Source organism: Babylonia areolata, chromosome 23, assembly GCF_041734735.1.
Source record: "Babylonia areolata isolate BAREFJ2019XMU chromosome 23, ASM4173473v1, whole genome shotgun sequence".
Taxonomy (NCBI): domain Eukaryota; kingdom Metazoa; phylum Mollusca; class Gastropoda; order Neogastropoda; family Buccinidae; genus Babylonia; species Babylonia areolata.
The window spans coordinates 36,219,336-36,235,759 of record NC_134898.1 but is presented as its reverse complement, the minus strand read 5'-3'; the positions used below and the strand labels follow the sequence as shown (position 1 = coordinate 36,235,759).

General features: G+C 42.5%; 1 protein-coding gene across 1 annotated transcript; it reads left to right on the top strand.

Moving 5' to 3' along the window:
* Positions 1 to 4,935: 4,935 nt before the first annotated feature.
* LOC143298123 (uncharacterized) lies at positions 4,936 to 15,958 on the top strand. The gene is made up of 6 exons (XM_076610832.1): positions 4,936 to 5,244; positions 7,437 to 7,499; positions 8,877 to 9,100; positions 10,032 to 10,192; positions 11,733 to 11,911; positions 15,400 to 15,958. The coding sequence occupies exons 1-6, from the start codon at positions 5,019 to 5,021 to the stop codon at positions 15,477 to 15,479; spliced, it is 933 nt and encodes a 310-aa protein (XP_076466947.1). The 5' UTR covers positions 4,936 to 5,018; the 3' UTR covers positions 15,480 to 15,958.
* The last annotated feature ends 466 nt before the right edge of the window (positions 15,959 to 16,424 follow it).

Here is a 16,424-nt window from a genome sequence, read left to right as displayed (position 1 = left end):
ATGTGTGTGTGTACATGTGTGTGTGTGTGTTGATTTTACATATTTTCACTGGGCATGATATTAGATGAAGTGTGTGTGTGTGTGCTTGACTGCAAATTAAAAACATATATCAGGTGTGTGTTCCACTGGAAATCAGAAACATATATCAAAACTCACCCACGTGTGTGTGTGTGTGTGTATGCTTACTTAATTAGTTTCAAAGACATGCACAATTGTATTACATATTATTTTCTTCACCAAGATTAAAACTTGGCTCGTTCATTCTCTAGCAAGGGGAGACCCAGAGAGAGAGAGAGAGAGAGAGAGAATATTGATTAGTAAAGATCGACAACTGTCTGTTACCATAAATATGAATGCAAGAACGATAAATGACAACAACAACAACAACAAAAAGAACAAGATCAACAACAGTTTCTGTTTCAATGAGCTAGAGCAGACCGGGCAAGACGGGTCGTCTTTTCACTGTTAGCCGCGCGAAATTTGGCCAAGCAGAGCAAACCGATAGGCCTAGTTTGCATCAGTTTGACATGGTACAGTATATGACACCAAACATGGAGTAGAACTAGCCGCCGTGGCGAAGTGGTTAGTGACGCGGACTGACGGCTGGGAGGACGTTTTTCGGCCCGTTGCCGGCTCCTACCTAGAGTTAGGTGTGCTGTGGGCTTAAATGGAGAGACTGGGATCACACAGTCGAGTGCCATCCACTTCAAGGATGCGTCTTTGGGTGTGTTGCTCCAATTACCTGACCAACACTGCAAATGTCTGTAGCTCTCGGGCCTGGTTAACGCCGGGATATCATTATGACAGGAAACGTAGAGTACAGCCTTGTCACGCAGTCCCATGAACCAAAATGGACTTCCATAGCAACATCGTCATCGTCATCCTCCTCCTCCATCATCATCATCAATATAAACAAAACAGTCTCAAAGTCTGTGGCCTTTCATGCCCTGCTCTCATGGTGACCTCATGCAGTTTCGATACCCCTCCACTTCCGTGCTTGGGGTGAGTCCTGTCAATGTCTTCAGTGTCGGCAGATTCATGGGGAGCTGTTGTTTGAGGGACGTGGTGGCACCCGTGTCTCCACTCTGGGAGGGACGCTCACTCAGTCTGGCTCCGCGACTAAGCCATTATTGTCGTTAGTAGAGAGCTTAGTAGGTGGTGTCCTAAGAACGTTAAATCAGAAGAGGCACCACTGAACACCACCGAAGTGACTCAGCAGCAGTGCAGGGTCTCCTCTGGTGTGTGGCCTCCTGGCGACCTACCATCGATGGTTCCCTGCGGACTGCCGACGGTGGAACTGTGACGGACTAACCCGGGTATGGCCGTGTATGGGGGGATCTAAATGAGCGGCGTGGGAGTAATGCCACTGAAACGGTGCAGATGATGGGGCAACAAAAAACAAAACAAAACAAACAAACAAACAAAGAAACAACAACAACAACAAAAAAGGGAGTATAACACAAACTCCTCCTATTGATCCATACATTCCACACTACATATGCTGTGAACAAAAAATAAATGAGAGCAGAAGATGCCTGATCATAGTATAAACCCGATGTGCTAGTCAGGTCCAAAACAGGACCAATGGCATGAGGAAAAAGCTGAAAAAGACCAATAACAGTCATCATCATGAATTTGCGAAGAAGCAGAATACGACTCAACGAAAATCTTATTGGTTTATCATTTGAAAAGAAATAGAGTTTACCACTAAATTTAGAAAATGAATATGTAAGTGAGTAAGTTGATAATAATAATAATGAGAAATGTTAATAACTGAGTGCCTTTCCATGTACAACATGCTCAACTGTGATGAATAAATACACTTAAAAATATAAATAAAGGTATGCATGGAATTGCTTAAGGTGTTGTCCAACCCATCCGTCAAAGATTTAGTTCACTACTCCTTAGATGAAACAGTCGTTGTATTTTTTCATCCAAAAATAAAAAAAAGAAGAAAAAAAGTGGGTATCGAATTAGCGAGGGGGTCCAGACCTGACAGCTTTTGTCTCAACCAGGCACACAACCCCAACACCGTGACTCACCCGACAACCCCTACTACGTTTTGCTGTGCTTGTGGTTTCATTCCTCGACACCAGCTACAACAACAACAACAACAACTGACAACAATACCAGAAAAGAAGACAACAGTTCTCAATAACGATCGACCACTAGCTGTCACCATCAACGCAACTGCAAGAACAATAACTGCAAGAACAATAACTGACAAGAACAGTGACAAGGGCCAGAATAATAATGACAAAAGCAAGGGTACTGAGAAAACAACGAAACGAAACAAGAATTTAAAAATATTTTTAAAAAAAGAAGAAAAAAAAAGAATACGACTCAACCAAAATCTTATTAGTTTATCATTAATAAAGAAACATAATTTACCACTGAATTTAGAAAATAGATTATGTAAGTGAGTAAGTTGATGACGATAATAATAATAATGATAAATATTGATAATAGAGTACCTTTCCATGTCCGTAAAACATGCTCAATTGTGATGAATAAACATAATTTCTTAAAAAGACGTGCCTTGAATTGCTAAAGGTGTTGTCCAGTCCAATAGTTAAAGATTTAGTTCACTAATCCTTTGATAAAACAGTCATTGCATTTCTTTCTCCTTTTTTTTATCAAAAAACACAGAAGAAAAAAAAAGGTGAGTATCGAATTAGCGAGGGGGTCCAGACCTGACAGCTTTTGTCTCAACCAGGCACACAACCCCAACACCGTGACTCACCCGACAACCCCCACTGCTCTTTCCTCCTATGAAGCCACACACACCTTGTGGTGCAATACAGGTGTGCTGCGCGGAACATGTCTTAATCTTTGAACTTACCACCGCCTTTTTACCTGTCGACGGAGGTGTGCTCTTCGTGTGAATCTTACTCGTTCAATCATTTTATGTGTGATCATGTTGTTCGTTTTTACGCTACACTACACTACACTACACTACACTACACTACACTACACTACACTACACTAGACTACGCTACACTACACTACACCACACTATACTACACTACACTACACTACACTACAATGCAGTTCAACACAATTCTGATTCCCTCTCTTCTTCTTCCCTCTCTGTTTCACTCCCTTCTCTCACTCATTCCCCTTCTCCCTCCCCCATTCTCACCCTCCCACCCACCCACCCCTCCTCTCTCTCTCACTCTCTCCCTTTCCCCGCTCTGTCTCCGTCTCTCTCCACCCCTCTCTTCTCTTCATTTCTCCTTTATATGTATTTTTTTTATGCTCTTTTCTTCAGCCTTTCTTTCTGGATTTTGTACTTCAATGATGGCTGCCCCTTCACCTGCACTAAATCCGGGATCGTCTGTCGCAGTCTCAGCAGCACCAGCATTTTACAGATAACTGTTGATGACAGGTCGTTAGGATCTAGGCGGCCACACACTAGAGGAGACCCTGCACTGCTGGTTATGCACGACACCACACCACCCTCTAAGCCCCACAACAATCGCTTCGTCGCGGAGCCAAAATGAGGAAGCGTCTCCTCTAGAGCGAAAACTGCCGCAGAGTTCCTCCAAACACAGTTCTCCATAAATCCGCTGACACCAAAGACCTTAACCGGAAATTAGCTTTCTTCTTCTTCTTCGTTCGTGGGCTGCAACTCCCACGTTCACTCGTATGTACGCGAGTGGGCTTTTATGTGTTTGACCGTTTTTACCCCCGCCATGTAGGCAGCCATACTCCGTTTTCGGGGGTATTTGTTTTGTTTCACTTTGCTTCGTTCCTCCTCCTCCTTCTCTTCTTCTTTTATTTGCACCATTTTTGGGAGGGAGTAGGTGTGTGTGTATGTGTGTGTGTAGGGGGTGGGGGGTTGAGGGAAAGGGGTGTTCTTGATGTTTGTCTCATTCCTCCTCAAATCTTCTGTCTATCTTCCTTTCCTCTTTTTTTTCTGCTCAGCCCTTCTTCGTCACCTTCCTTTCGTCGACATCGTGTCGCCCCCCTACTTTTCCTCCCGGTTCTTCACAGCACGCACTGAAAAAGAAAATCCGACTCGGAAAGATACCTCAACTGGAGTAGTTTGAGCGTCACTCAAATGTCATTTCATGCGCGGTTAGTTAAAACAATGAACCGCAAAGGACGTTGAAGTCATCTGTCCGGTTCGTTATAACCTCTCTTTCAAGTTCATTTTATTTGCAAAGGCATGTGGCTATAGCACAGGCTGTCTATGAACAGAAAACAAAAAAGGGAAATAGTATAAATCCTGAACTACGAAACAATACCTAATGAACGGTGTTCCATACGAATTTAATTTGCACGGAAGGCTACTTGTATTACTATGTTATTGCACACACACGTACGCGCGTGTGAGCGTTTAAAATGCATGACAAGATACGCAAATGTCTTTAAAAGGCCACGTCGGCTACTTCAGTTGAAGTAGTTAGGTAAAGGGATTCTCAGACAGCAAAAAAAAAAAAAAAAAAAAAAAAAAAAAAAAAAAAAAAAAAAAGACAATAAACGCAACGGAAAATGATTGAATATTTCAACATAAATAGGACAACATGCAGGTAATCTTCCAGTGGCATTTCGTGCTTAATCTGTGATCCACTATCTTTTCTCTCTTCCACTATCAAAAGCAGGGAACTAGTCCACGATTTCTGACCTTGGCACAGACTTAACCCTTTCACTGCCAAGCTCCCATTTATGCACAGGCGTGGTAGAGGACCCATGTCACTGAAAGGCGACCATTCATTGGTATGTTATCCATGAACCTACTGCTCTTAATGTTCGGTGGTAGGATAGGCCATATTTTCTATACATCGCAGACGGCATCCCCAGCTGTTCTTAGCCACTGTCTTTTCTGTTTTATACCACAAGGGAATTTTGTACTCTAAATTGACTGGTGGTGAAAGGGTTAAAACAAAAACGGCGCTTCCGTTTCGTTTCACTTCAAATTCAAGCTTCAAAAGCTCGTTTCTTCCAGACAGCACCCTCTCCCCTCTTGAAGACAAGAAATTTATCATAAAAAGACGAATACTGGAAGTGAAACGATGGCATTTCGACCACCAAGATTTCGACTAAGTTTGCTGTTGTTGGTGTGGGGGTGCTCCCTTGTGTCCGCTTTCTTGCTGGATAATGCTGATACTGGTGACGATGAAACGTTGTCACAGGCTTTCGCGGCCATCCAGCACCTGAACGGGAAGCTGAATGATGTCATGGATGAAAACCAGCGGCTGAAAGAACGGCTGCAGCAAGCTGAGGCAGCGCAAAGTTCACGTGAGTGACATCGATTGATGTTTTCCTAGCCAGGGTTTTTGTTGTTGTTGTTGTTTTTCTTTTAAGAATAGGAACGGCATGAATGATTGATAAAATGAGAATGAATGAACTCATAATTTTTCTGATACCTTATCGCCTTGTGTTCTAGACTTCACACACACACACACACACACACACACACACACGGACGCACGCACGAACGCACGCACGCACGTACGTGCTCTCTCTCTCTCTCTCTCTCTCTCTCTCACACACACACACACACTCAAACACACATACACACACCATACACACACACACACACACACACACACACACACACACACACACACACACACATACACACACACACACACACACACACACACACACACACACACACACACACACACACACACACACACACACACACAGAATCTACATCAGGATTTATTGATTTATTTTCTCTTTATCTTATTTCATTTTGTTTCTATTTTTAATTTCATTTTTTTCCTCAAGATCTGACTAAGCGCGTTGGGTAGTACTGCTCAGTGTTCAGACATCTGCTAGCAGATGCGGTACAGCGTATAATGTATTTGTGGGAACGCAGTGACACCTTTTAAATGGAGACGGTTGCAAAATAATGTGGCTGCTTTATCTTTATCACCGACATCGTGTAAATAGATTGTTGTTGATGCTTGTTTTGAATCGACAAAACGCTACTGTTGTTCCTGCACATCCTCTATGATCACTGTCTCCGCTGTCCAAGAAATCTCTGCTGCCCGACTCGTCCTCAGAAAGAAAAGATCTGAGCACATCACTCCTCTTTTGCAACATATCCACTGGCTCCCTGTCTCACACAGAATAAAGTACAAGATCAGTACTCTATGTTATAAATGTATTCACAAATCAGCCCCTTCCTATCTCTGTGGCTACCTTCACCTCTACACTCCATCTCGCTCACTACGATCAGCTGCGGATCCACTCTGTTTACGCATACCCAGATTCAAGCTCTCGACTGTTGGCCGCCGTTCTTTCTCTGTCTCTGGACCTTGCAGCTGGAATGAACCTACTCTTTCGCTTCGTCAAGTCTCCACACTCAGCTCTTTCAAGTCTGGCCTTAAAACCCACCTCTTCCCAAAATAGCCTCCCTTCCCTGCCTCTTCCTTGTCTTCAGTTTCTCCAGTTTTAGAGTTATGCATGCGTGTGAATGACTGGTGCGAAAACGCTTTGATTTGTCTCTGCACAAGATTCAGCGCTATATAAATACCATTATTATTATTATTCTCCAAACTCTCTCTCTCTCTCTCTCTCTCTCTCTGTGTGTGTGTGTGTGTGTGTGTGTGTGTGTGTGTGTGTGTGTGTGTGTGTGTGTGTGTGTGTGTGTGTGTGTGTGTGTGTGTGTGGAAGTCGAAGTCGAAATATTTTAATTGTCAGACCACAGATCCATAACAATGGGGTTCAAAAGGACAAACAGAATTAATACAGGGAAATGAATATTAGGACAATCATTGAACTACATGGGCATCGATAACGATCCTTGAGCATTTGCCCGTAATGAAAACGCCTTGAATAAAAATTTGCATATACTGACACTCAGTCTCTCCCTCACACAAGATAACAACAAGGACATCTTAAAAGCACTTGGATGTTTGTGAAATTTAGCAGGAATAATCTGGGAACGCAGAGAACAGTACGTAGGACAAACCAAAAGAAAATGCATTTCGGTTTCCGGAGTGTCATCACAAAAAGGACAATTCCTACTTTGCCCATCATAACTGAACTGCAAAAAGTGTGAGTACAAGTTGGACATTCCAATTCTAAACCGCGAAAAAACGCGGCGCATATTTATACATTTGACATTGTTCAAGTAAGGTTTAAGTGTCAGGCAATTGAATATACATCATTTTCGGGTGGAATGTGTGCTCCAATCAGGAGGCAGTCAGATGCAGTACCCAAAAGTACACGCGACTGTTTTACCACAATAATGGTGGTGGGGTGTGTGTGTGTGTGTGTGTGTGTGTGTGTGTGTGTGTGCGTGTGCGTGTGCGTGTGTGTGTTTATTCGTTCATTTATTTTGGGTTCCGAAACCTGTTTGGATTCCAGTACAGCCGTTAAATTCGTCTCTGTTTACGCAGTGCTCACGATAGCTATCCGTGGTCTCACTGACTGACGACGCTGACGCCGAAGATGGTTGTGATGATTGTTTCTAGATGCTCAGCTGTTGTCCCAAGTCCAGACAGATGTGACAGCGATAGGGGGCAGACTGTCTAGAGGTGAGTCATTTATATTGATACCAGCGGGGAAAGAGAATCAGAGAGAGAGAGAGAGAGAGAGAGAGAGAGAGAGAGTATCGAACTTTTCTATTGAGGGAAAAAAAGCAATAAGGAAATAAAGCTTATTTTCATCCAGTCCTCATAAAAAGGGATAATATCACACACACACACACACACACACACACACACACACACACACACACACACACACACACACACTCACACATACACTCACACACATACACACACACGCACGCACACGCACACACATACATACACACACACACACACGCACACACACACACACACACACACACACACACACACACACACACACACACACACACACACACACACACACACACACACACACACACACACACACACACACAGAGCAGGGGTGGGGGTGGAAGGGAGGACTCCAAATCAAATGTTTCACTGAGGGTTTTAAAAGGGTGAGCAGCATGAGCTGAAAGCTTTTTTTTTTTCACCAGTGTGTCACAAAAAGACAAGGAAAAGCAAAATAAAGAGGCAGAAGAAGCAGAAGAAGAAGAACAAGAACAAGAAGAAGCAGAAGCAGAAGCAGAAGAAGCAGAAGGACAAGAAGTAGAAGAAGAAGACGAAGAAGAAGAAGAAGAAGAAGAAGAAGAAGAAGAAGAAGAAGAAGAAGAAGAAGAAGAAGAAGAAGAAGAAGAAGAAAAAGAAGGGAAAAAAGAAAGGATGATAAAATGGAAAACAATCAAGTGGAGAACGAACGAAAACTTTAATTCCGAATACACATACACAAGAGGTTTTTATTAACAAATGATTTTGTTTTGTTGTTGTTGTTGTTGTCGTTTTGTTTCTAGCCGTCAAGCAAAAGGACAAGGATATAATATTTCATCAAGAAGTACCTGGGTAAAGTGCGGTCCATATCATTGAAATCAGTACAAAACCATTCCAGCTCACATTAATATAATATGGTAAATTGTGAGCGATGAGGAAATTGAACAGGAAAATGGTAATTTGATCAGGAAATTAGAAGGCACATGCACGGAGAGAGAGAGAGAGAGAGAGAGAGAGAGAGAGAGAGAGAGAGAGACAGACAGACAGACAGACAGACAGACAGAGAGAGAGAGAGAGAGAGAAAAAGAAAGAGAGAGAGAGAGAACGTAGGCGTGTTTTGTTCGTTTTTTGGGGGGAGGGGGCGACGGGTGGGGTGTTAACATGTCATCTGTATATTAAAAAGGGTTTTCTTTGCACCCGGCATTTTACAGATAAATATATCCAGTATTCTATGCCGGGGAAGACATCATTCATGGTTTGTTTTCATCCATGAAATTGCTATTATGGTTCGTTGGGCCAAATGTACCTGATAGGCCATGACTGATTGCACAGATTTTATCTGGGTTGACGACGATTGGATGCTGGCCTTCCGCGCGACTGCGGGGATTGGTCAACCAGTGTATGACGCATGGACGCACAAAGGTCACCATGACGACGACCCCATGTCGCGTCAGACTTTGCCCTGCGGTTGCACCACAGTGAATGGTTCTCTCCCCTGTGATCGTCACTATCGCAGTCGTCTGCTTGACATCTGGCCGTCTGCTTCAATTGATCAGGTAGATCTACTCGTACCAAAATCAGGTAGATGTGAACACTCATTAAGTTAGGTGCTTTTAAATCAAGTCGAGTTTTCAGATACGCTGTGGATCAAACCTGATGTCGTTTGTTGTTCTGTGAGTTTTAGTTCACCGAGTTTTTTTGTTTTTTGTTTTTTTTTCTTTTTCCTTTTTCCTTTTTTTAACAGTCCTGAAAAATAAGTACATCTGGCGTTCCAATGACTATGAGCATATGTTTAGTCTCCCAATGATTAAACGGATCTCTTATGATCAAAATGACCTGACGTGCACGCATGCGCACGCGCATACGATCACCCTCTCCCTAACTTTTTTCTTGGTGCAGAGAATAAGGTGTAAAATAAACTCTACGCCTTCGGTTAGGTTGATCTGAAATCAATTTGTTGATCATGTATGTCCACTCATTATTTTATCAGCACTTCAGAAGACCAGTTTTTCGGACAGAAGTATTTTTTTGTGTGTGTGCATTGATCTACATTACTCATCTCGATCCGTACTCCCTAGAACCGGTAAATCCGATCTTTGATTCATGAGATGCAAGATAGTCTGGTTCTTTTAACTTTTGATTATGCAAATTCAGCCCTCCAATCGCCTGGTGGACATGTGCCAGTATATTCTCTCGCATCATAGATACACGTTCAGTTTTCATTTATCACATATTTCCAGCTTTTCTTGATCATCCTTTTCAGTTTATCATAAATTTATACCTTTATCAATTGCGTCGGCTGGGACTTTACTGAATTACCCAAATAGGGTAGTTTTCTGTAATTTTTCCATGGTTCCGAATCAAGTTGTTGCAATTTAAAACTAGACATGTAAGAGTGCATAATCTTATTATTTTCTGTTATACTGTCAGCTGATCAATATTTATGATACAGATCATGACAACGATGCTGAATGGTTGGTCCAACAGGTTCGCTTGGTGCTCTACAAGAACGGAGTGGAAAAAGAGCACGTGACCTTCACCGGTACAGGAAGTGACTACGTCACGTGGTTTTCTCAGTCGCGAATCGTGGAATCCTCTTGGGCTGACCTGAAGACCGCAACTGGACTCAACATTTTCAGCATTGCTGGGTAGTGCGCATGCATGCGTTGGCGAGTGAGAGAGAGGGAGAGAGAGAGAGAGAGAGGGAGAGAGAGACAGACAGACAGACAGACAGACAAACGGACAGAAAGACAGATAAATACACAGACAGACAGACAGACAGACAGAAAGACAGATAAATACACAGACAGACAGACAGACAGACAGACTGACAGAGGCAGTATGTGTGTGTGTGTGTGTGTGTGTGTGTGTGTGTGTGTGTGTGTATTAGCAGTGATCTCTTCGTCATTAGCCCACTTTTTGCAAAATTCTGTCAAACCTAAGCTTTGCCATAGATGCATGTACTAAGTTCGTACTTTTTCTATATGGTTACATTTACGAAGTGGCTTGGTGGGGGTATTTTGGCTGGTATGATTTGTTCATTTGTTGAAAAAATAGATGATTACAAGAGCAAGTTCCCCCGTTTTACATTTTGTGTGTATGGTTTTGGTTTTTTGTCTTTTTTTTTTTATCTAATACGTGAGATATGATAATTATCTTAAATTACTTTCTTTCTTGATTAACTTATTCAGCTTAAGTTTATTACTTTCAAATTTGATTTTTATTCTTGTAGCACATGTCGAATTGCTGTACTTGTGAATAGACAATATCATTATTATTATGAGCATTTACGCCTGATACTGAAGATAAGCCCTAGGCGTTTACAAATGGAACACACATATATATGTAAATATTAAAAAGGAAAAAAATGAACACAAGGTACCAAAAATCATTAAAACTTATTCATCCCCCCCCCCCCCACACACACACACACAAACACACCCACAATACGCACAAGCACACGCGCACGCACACACACGTCATATTACACCATAAATAGTACACAATAAAAAAAAATACTACCAACAAATTCTGAAACTATCAAAACTCACTACAAACCAATACAAACCAGTCTTGATCTTGACTATTCTCACCCCTTTATGACCGCAACAACTGTTACTACTGCCGCTGCTGACAGGTGGACGTAAGAAAATAGTTAACTTTTAATCACACTGCGGCTAAAAGTAAGCGGATAGCGTATGCCTTCTTTGAGCCCCTCTGCTAACTGAAGCCAGCGGAAGTGTTCAATGAGCCATTTTGCTACTCGTGTCAGTATAGCGCGAAGCGATAACTTCATAATATGTAGCCGAGCGCTCAGCTGGATTCATGGCAAGCTTTCACCTGCTGGCGGCGTTAGTTAAGCTGACATTCCTGTGTGTGTCTCCACAGCATGTTTGCGCTACGTGTCAGTGCACTGTTTTCCTGTGATAACATATGTAAATAAACCATTGGCAGATATCAATTATGGCACAACATTTGGCATGTCGTAGGGGTAACCAATACACGATTTCATCGAAGATACACGGTTACAGTTTCAGAAATACCACCAGTAAGCAGACGACTTCTCATCGGACTGACAGCCGGATACGAGTAATAATATGGCGTCCAGCTGGCTTCACATTTCCTGGCCAACGAGCTATCCATCTGTTTTTAGCACAGTGGTTTTGATCGTCCTTTATTTGCCATCAGGGATTCAACCGAGCTGAGGCGGTTCTTCATCAGCCACGTGTACCACGGATGCCCGGAGGACGCGGGCTGGATGGTGGTGAAGGACAGGCCTGACGACACGTGCACGTGGGCCACGGTGCCGCACGCGCCTGCCTTCCTCTACGCTCCCAGCAACCACGAGCTGGTCTGGGAGAAAGACGGTACACTGTTATATTTTTATTTTATTTCATTTTATCTCATTTTTGTTTTATTTAATCTTATTTTATCTTATTTTTTGGCAGATTGGAGAAATTTCTTGAGGGCTATTGTGGAAGAATCTGCCGATCTCGAGTCGGACTCGTGAACCATGAAGCGTGCTTGCGCTGGAAAAGGACTAAGCTGATACGACCTTCACATAATTATGATTATATTCAATACCGAAGTCATAGCCGCAATAGACAGAGCGTTGCATAGTCCTGACAGACGTGATTTCAACCCGCCTAGTCGGTTTAGGATGCAGGTAAATTGTTCCGATCTTCCAGATCAACACTATGAACCGATTCTGCCCACAGACCTTCTCCCTCTCCTGTGTACACGCATGCAGAGATCGAATCCCGCGTTAAACATCCCCAAAACCACGCCAGCTTTCACTGGGTCGTGGAAACACGCACCCGCCCAACACACACACACACACACACCTGGAGAACGGAGAATGTTGCCTAAACAGGTGGAAAAAGAACGATGATGCGTTGATTTCGAGTGAACATGGCAGTTGCAGCCCAGGAACGCAGAAGAAGAAAATATATATAGGCCTTATTTATTTGGGTTTTTTTTTACGTGCTTGCGTTTTACTTCTCCAACTGTAGGGGTATTTTTTTCTTACCCTAGCATAGAAAGTTCCCTTTTTAAGCAAAAAATACAATTCAAGTACACCGTAAAAAGATCACTGTTAACAACTCTTAAGCACAAAAAAATCACCTTCATTGCTTTGATCATGATGGAATACGTGTGCTTGTTTTCAGTTTGTCGATTTTCTTGTGCTGTGTTCTACTGATCCTTGTTCATTGGGACCATGTCTTCCTACTACATATATAAACAACAGATGAACAAAAACTGTTTCGACAGATGCGCGTACTATACCTTAAAGTATTAGGAAACAACATAGAACTTTGCTTGGGTTGACCTCCGTGCAGGGGAGAAAGGTGGCGGAGAAATTGTTTCTGTTTTACATATGCGATAATATTTTGTTTCACATGCAGATGGAAGAGACGTTTCCACTTCTGTGAAGCGAAATTTTGTATCGTTCTGTGTCTGGATTTTTGTCCTTGGTTGTGTGCTCACTTCTTACACAGATGCGTGTTATTGTTTCATGTTTCACGTGCAGATGAAAGAACATTGTCCGCTTCTGTGAAGGGTTTTTTGTTGTTGTTTTGTTTGTTTGTGTGTGTGTGTGTGTGTGTGTGTGTGTGTGTGTGTGTGTGTGTGTGTGTTTATCGTTCCTTCTCTTGACACATTAAGAATGGTTGAATTTGTGTGTGTGTGTGTGTGTGTGTGTGTGTGTGTGTGTGTGTGTGTGTGTCGTTCCTTCTCTTGATACATTAAGAATGGTTGAATTTGTGTGTGTGTGTGTGTGTGTGTGTGTGTGTGTGTGTGTGTGTGTGTGTGTGTGTGTGTTTATCGTTCCTTCTCTTGACACATTAAGAATGGTTGAATTTGTGTGTGTGTGTGTGTGTGTGTGTGTGTGTGTGTGTGTGTGTTTATCATTCCTTCTCTTGACACATTAAGAATGGTTGAATTTGTGTGTGTGTGTGTGTGTGTGTGTGTGTGTGTGTGTGTGTGTGTGTGTGTCGTTCCTTCTCTTGACACATTAAGAATGGTTGAATTTGTGTGTGTGTGTGTGTGTGTGTGTGTGTGTGTGTCGTTCCTTCTCTTGACACATTAAGAATGGTTGAATTTGTGTGTGTGTGTGTGTGTGTGTGTGTGTGTGTGTGTGTGTGTGTGTGTGTGTGCTCTGGGTCCATTAAAGAAGCATAAAGAAGAAGTCAGAATTGAGAGAGAGGTTCCTACACTACCACTTAAAGAGAGGTATTTGTACCTCTCTTTCTTTGCTGACTCCTTCCTTGTCTTAATTTTTTTTTTTATCCTTTGGTTTGGCTGTTTTCTGCGAAGTCTTTCGATTTGATATGAAAATGATATATATTTTAAAATCATATCTACTGCGCATTTCTCTATTGCAAGATTGTGACGTGTGTGTGCACACGTGACAGACAGACGGATTATCACACTGACCCACAAACACACTTGTAGTGGGGGTAGGGACGGTACGAGACGAGTCATACGGTTAAAGAGAGATAAGTATGATTTGTCGAGGAGGTGATCGGCGATATACCTTATTGTAAATCACGCTGGGAAAATGGGATAACATAAACTGATCAGACAGCGAGGATTGTTATATCACGTGCGTGCGTGTGTGTGCGTGTAGATGTGTGTGTGTGTGTGTGTGTGTGTGTGTGTGTCTGTGTGTGTGCAATTGTGTGTGTGTGTGTGCAATTGTGTGTGTGCGTGCGCGTGCGTGTAAAAGTGCGTTTGTGTGCGTGTACGCTTGCGCGTTTGCAGAAACCGAATGTGCGTTTTCTCCGTGTACTAATCTCTGTGCTAAATTCTCATTCAGTTTATCTACCTTTCTCTCTCTCTCTCTCTTCTTATCTCAGTCATGCCAGTGAAAGCGATATCCGTACAAACAAAGACAAGTGCAAATGTGCACGTATTTGTGTTCGTGTGTGCACATGTCCGTGTGTAAGTATCTGTGTACATGCGTGTGCGCGCGGATATCTGTGTGTATAGGCACATGTGTGTGTGTGTGTTTGTGTGTGTGTGTTTGCGTGCGTGCGTGCGCGCGCGCGATTTGGTCTATGTAGGCTACGTGTGCGTTCATGCGCATATGTTTGTGTGAAGTGAAAGTTTCATATCAGGACCACAAACATACACCCACGCACGCACGAACACACACACACACACACACACACACACACACACACACACACACACACACACACACACACACGTATAAAATATTGCAAAAACATAAACAGTGTTTTTTTGCGGAAAAGAAGTTAGTGTCTATCACATACTTGTCGAGTTTCCCAGAACAAAATTGGTCTCTCAAAAACTCACTGACCAGTTTCCACCGAACACGTCTTTGTCCTTAGAAGATATTTTGAATAATTCTTCATTACTCCGACAAATCACAGAATATTTGAAACGAAGTCCAGTTGATATCTACCTTTGATTTATCATGTTTTTTTGTTATTATGATTATGCTTAATCCTGTCACAGGAATGTTTGAAATAGTTATACTTTACTCTCAGTCAGTTCACTCTCGTCGTTCTTTCTGTTAAGGTCTGTCACTTTTAATGTCTCTTTTCCTGTATCAGTCATCCCACCACCTCTTCCCATCGCCCCACTCTCCACCCCCCTCCCCCATTGCGCACACACATGTACTACCCCTCCCCCCCCACACACACACATACACACCCTCTCCTCCCCCCGTCTAATATCACTTACCAGTGAAAAGACCTTAAACTACAGAAAGAAAACACACACAAGGAACCGAATCTCGCACCAAAAGGCCTCTTTGAAATGGACGTGACTGTAGAAGAGCCATACATCATGGGCCACACCACCAATGCACGGCCATGTTCTTTTTCAGGTTTCCAACAGGCTGACGTCATGGCGGTGTTGGTGAAGCTCCGCCCTGCTGCCAACCTGAACGAAGTGTGTCTCAACTGACGTCACCTGGCGCTGACGGGCTTGCGCCAATTAGTGATGGGCATGCACCAATTAGTAATGGGTCCGGACCATTAGATGTGGACTTGCACTAATTAGTGATCGGTCTGGTCCTACTATAGTGACGGGCCCGCACCAGTTAGTGACAGGCACCAATTAGTGATGAGTCTGGACTCGTTTTTTATTTATTTTTTAATTTTTTTTTAATTGGCCTGCACAAATTCAAGGTGGGGGTGTTTTTGTTTTGTTGTTGGTGTTTTTCAGTGTCGTTAATGATGACTTTGCTTGAAGTAATGCGTCGGCATTAAACTATACATCATCATTTGAGTGCTTGCCAGTTTGAGTGGATGTTGAAGGATCTGTGCCTTGGAGAGCCCCGCATCTGTGCACACTGATTAAAATAAGTCGGTTTTTTTTGTTGTTTTTTTCGTTTTAAGTAGATGTGATGTTGCGTATGTTGAACAATTCACACGCTTCGGCACCTCGATTGTTGGAACTGAAACTGAACACTGTTTAGGCCAGGATCTTCAAGAGAATATATTTGTTTTAACCAACAAAAAACACACACACAAAAAACACACCTAATATATCCTTCACATTGATACGTAATTTCTATCAACATTTTCTGTTCTTCCATGGAATTCTAAAATGTGTTAATATTTTGTTTTTCAAATGTCAGCAGGTAATTTATTCTATCAATCCCATCAGGAAAATATTTTGTTTTGGTGCACATTATATTCAAGAAATATTCTGCCATCTTGACGATGGAACAACTTGTGCCGGAATCTGATCATTTTGGTGTAGTCGATTTACAAACCAAGTCCTGTACAGTTTATGCGTGTCTTTGAGTCACTTCAAACTACTGCTCTTTGATTTGAAGTTTTAAAAGTACATTAGTGTTTGGAAGAGTAAAATTGAACTTCTGGTTATAGCTTAGTTGCTTATTGT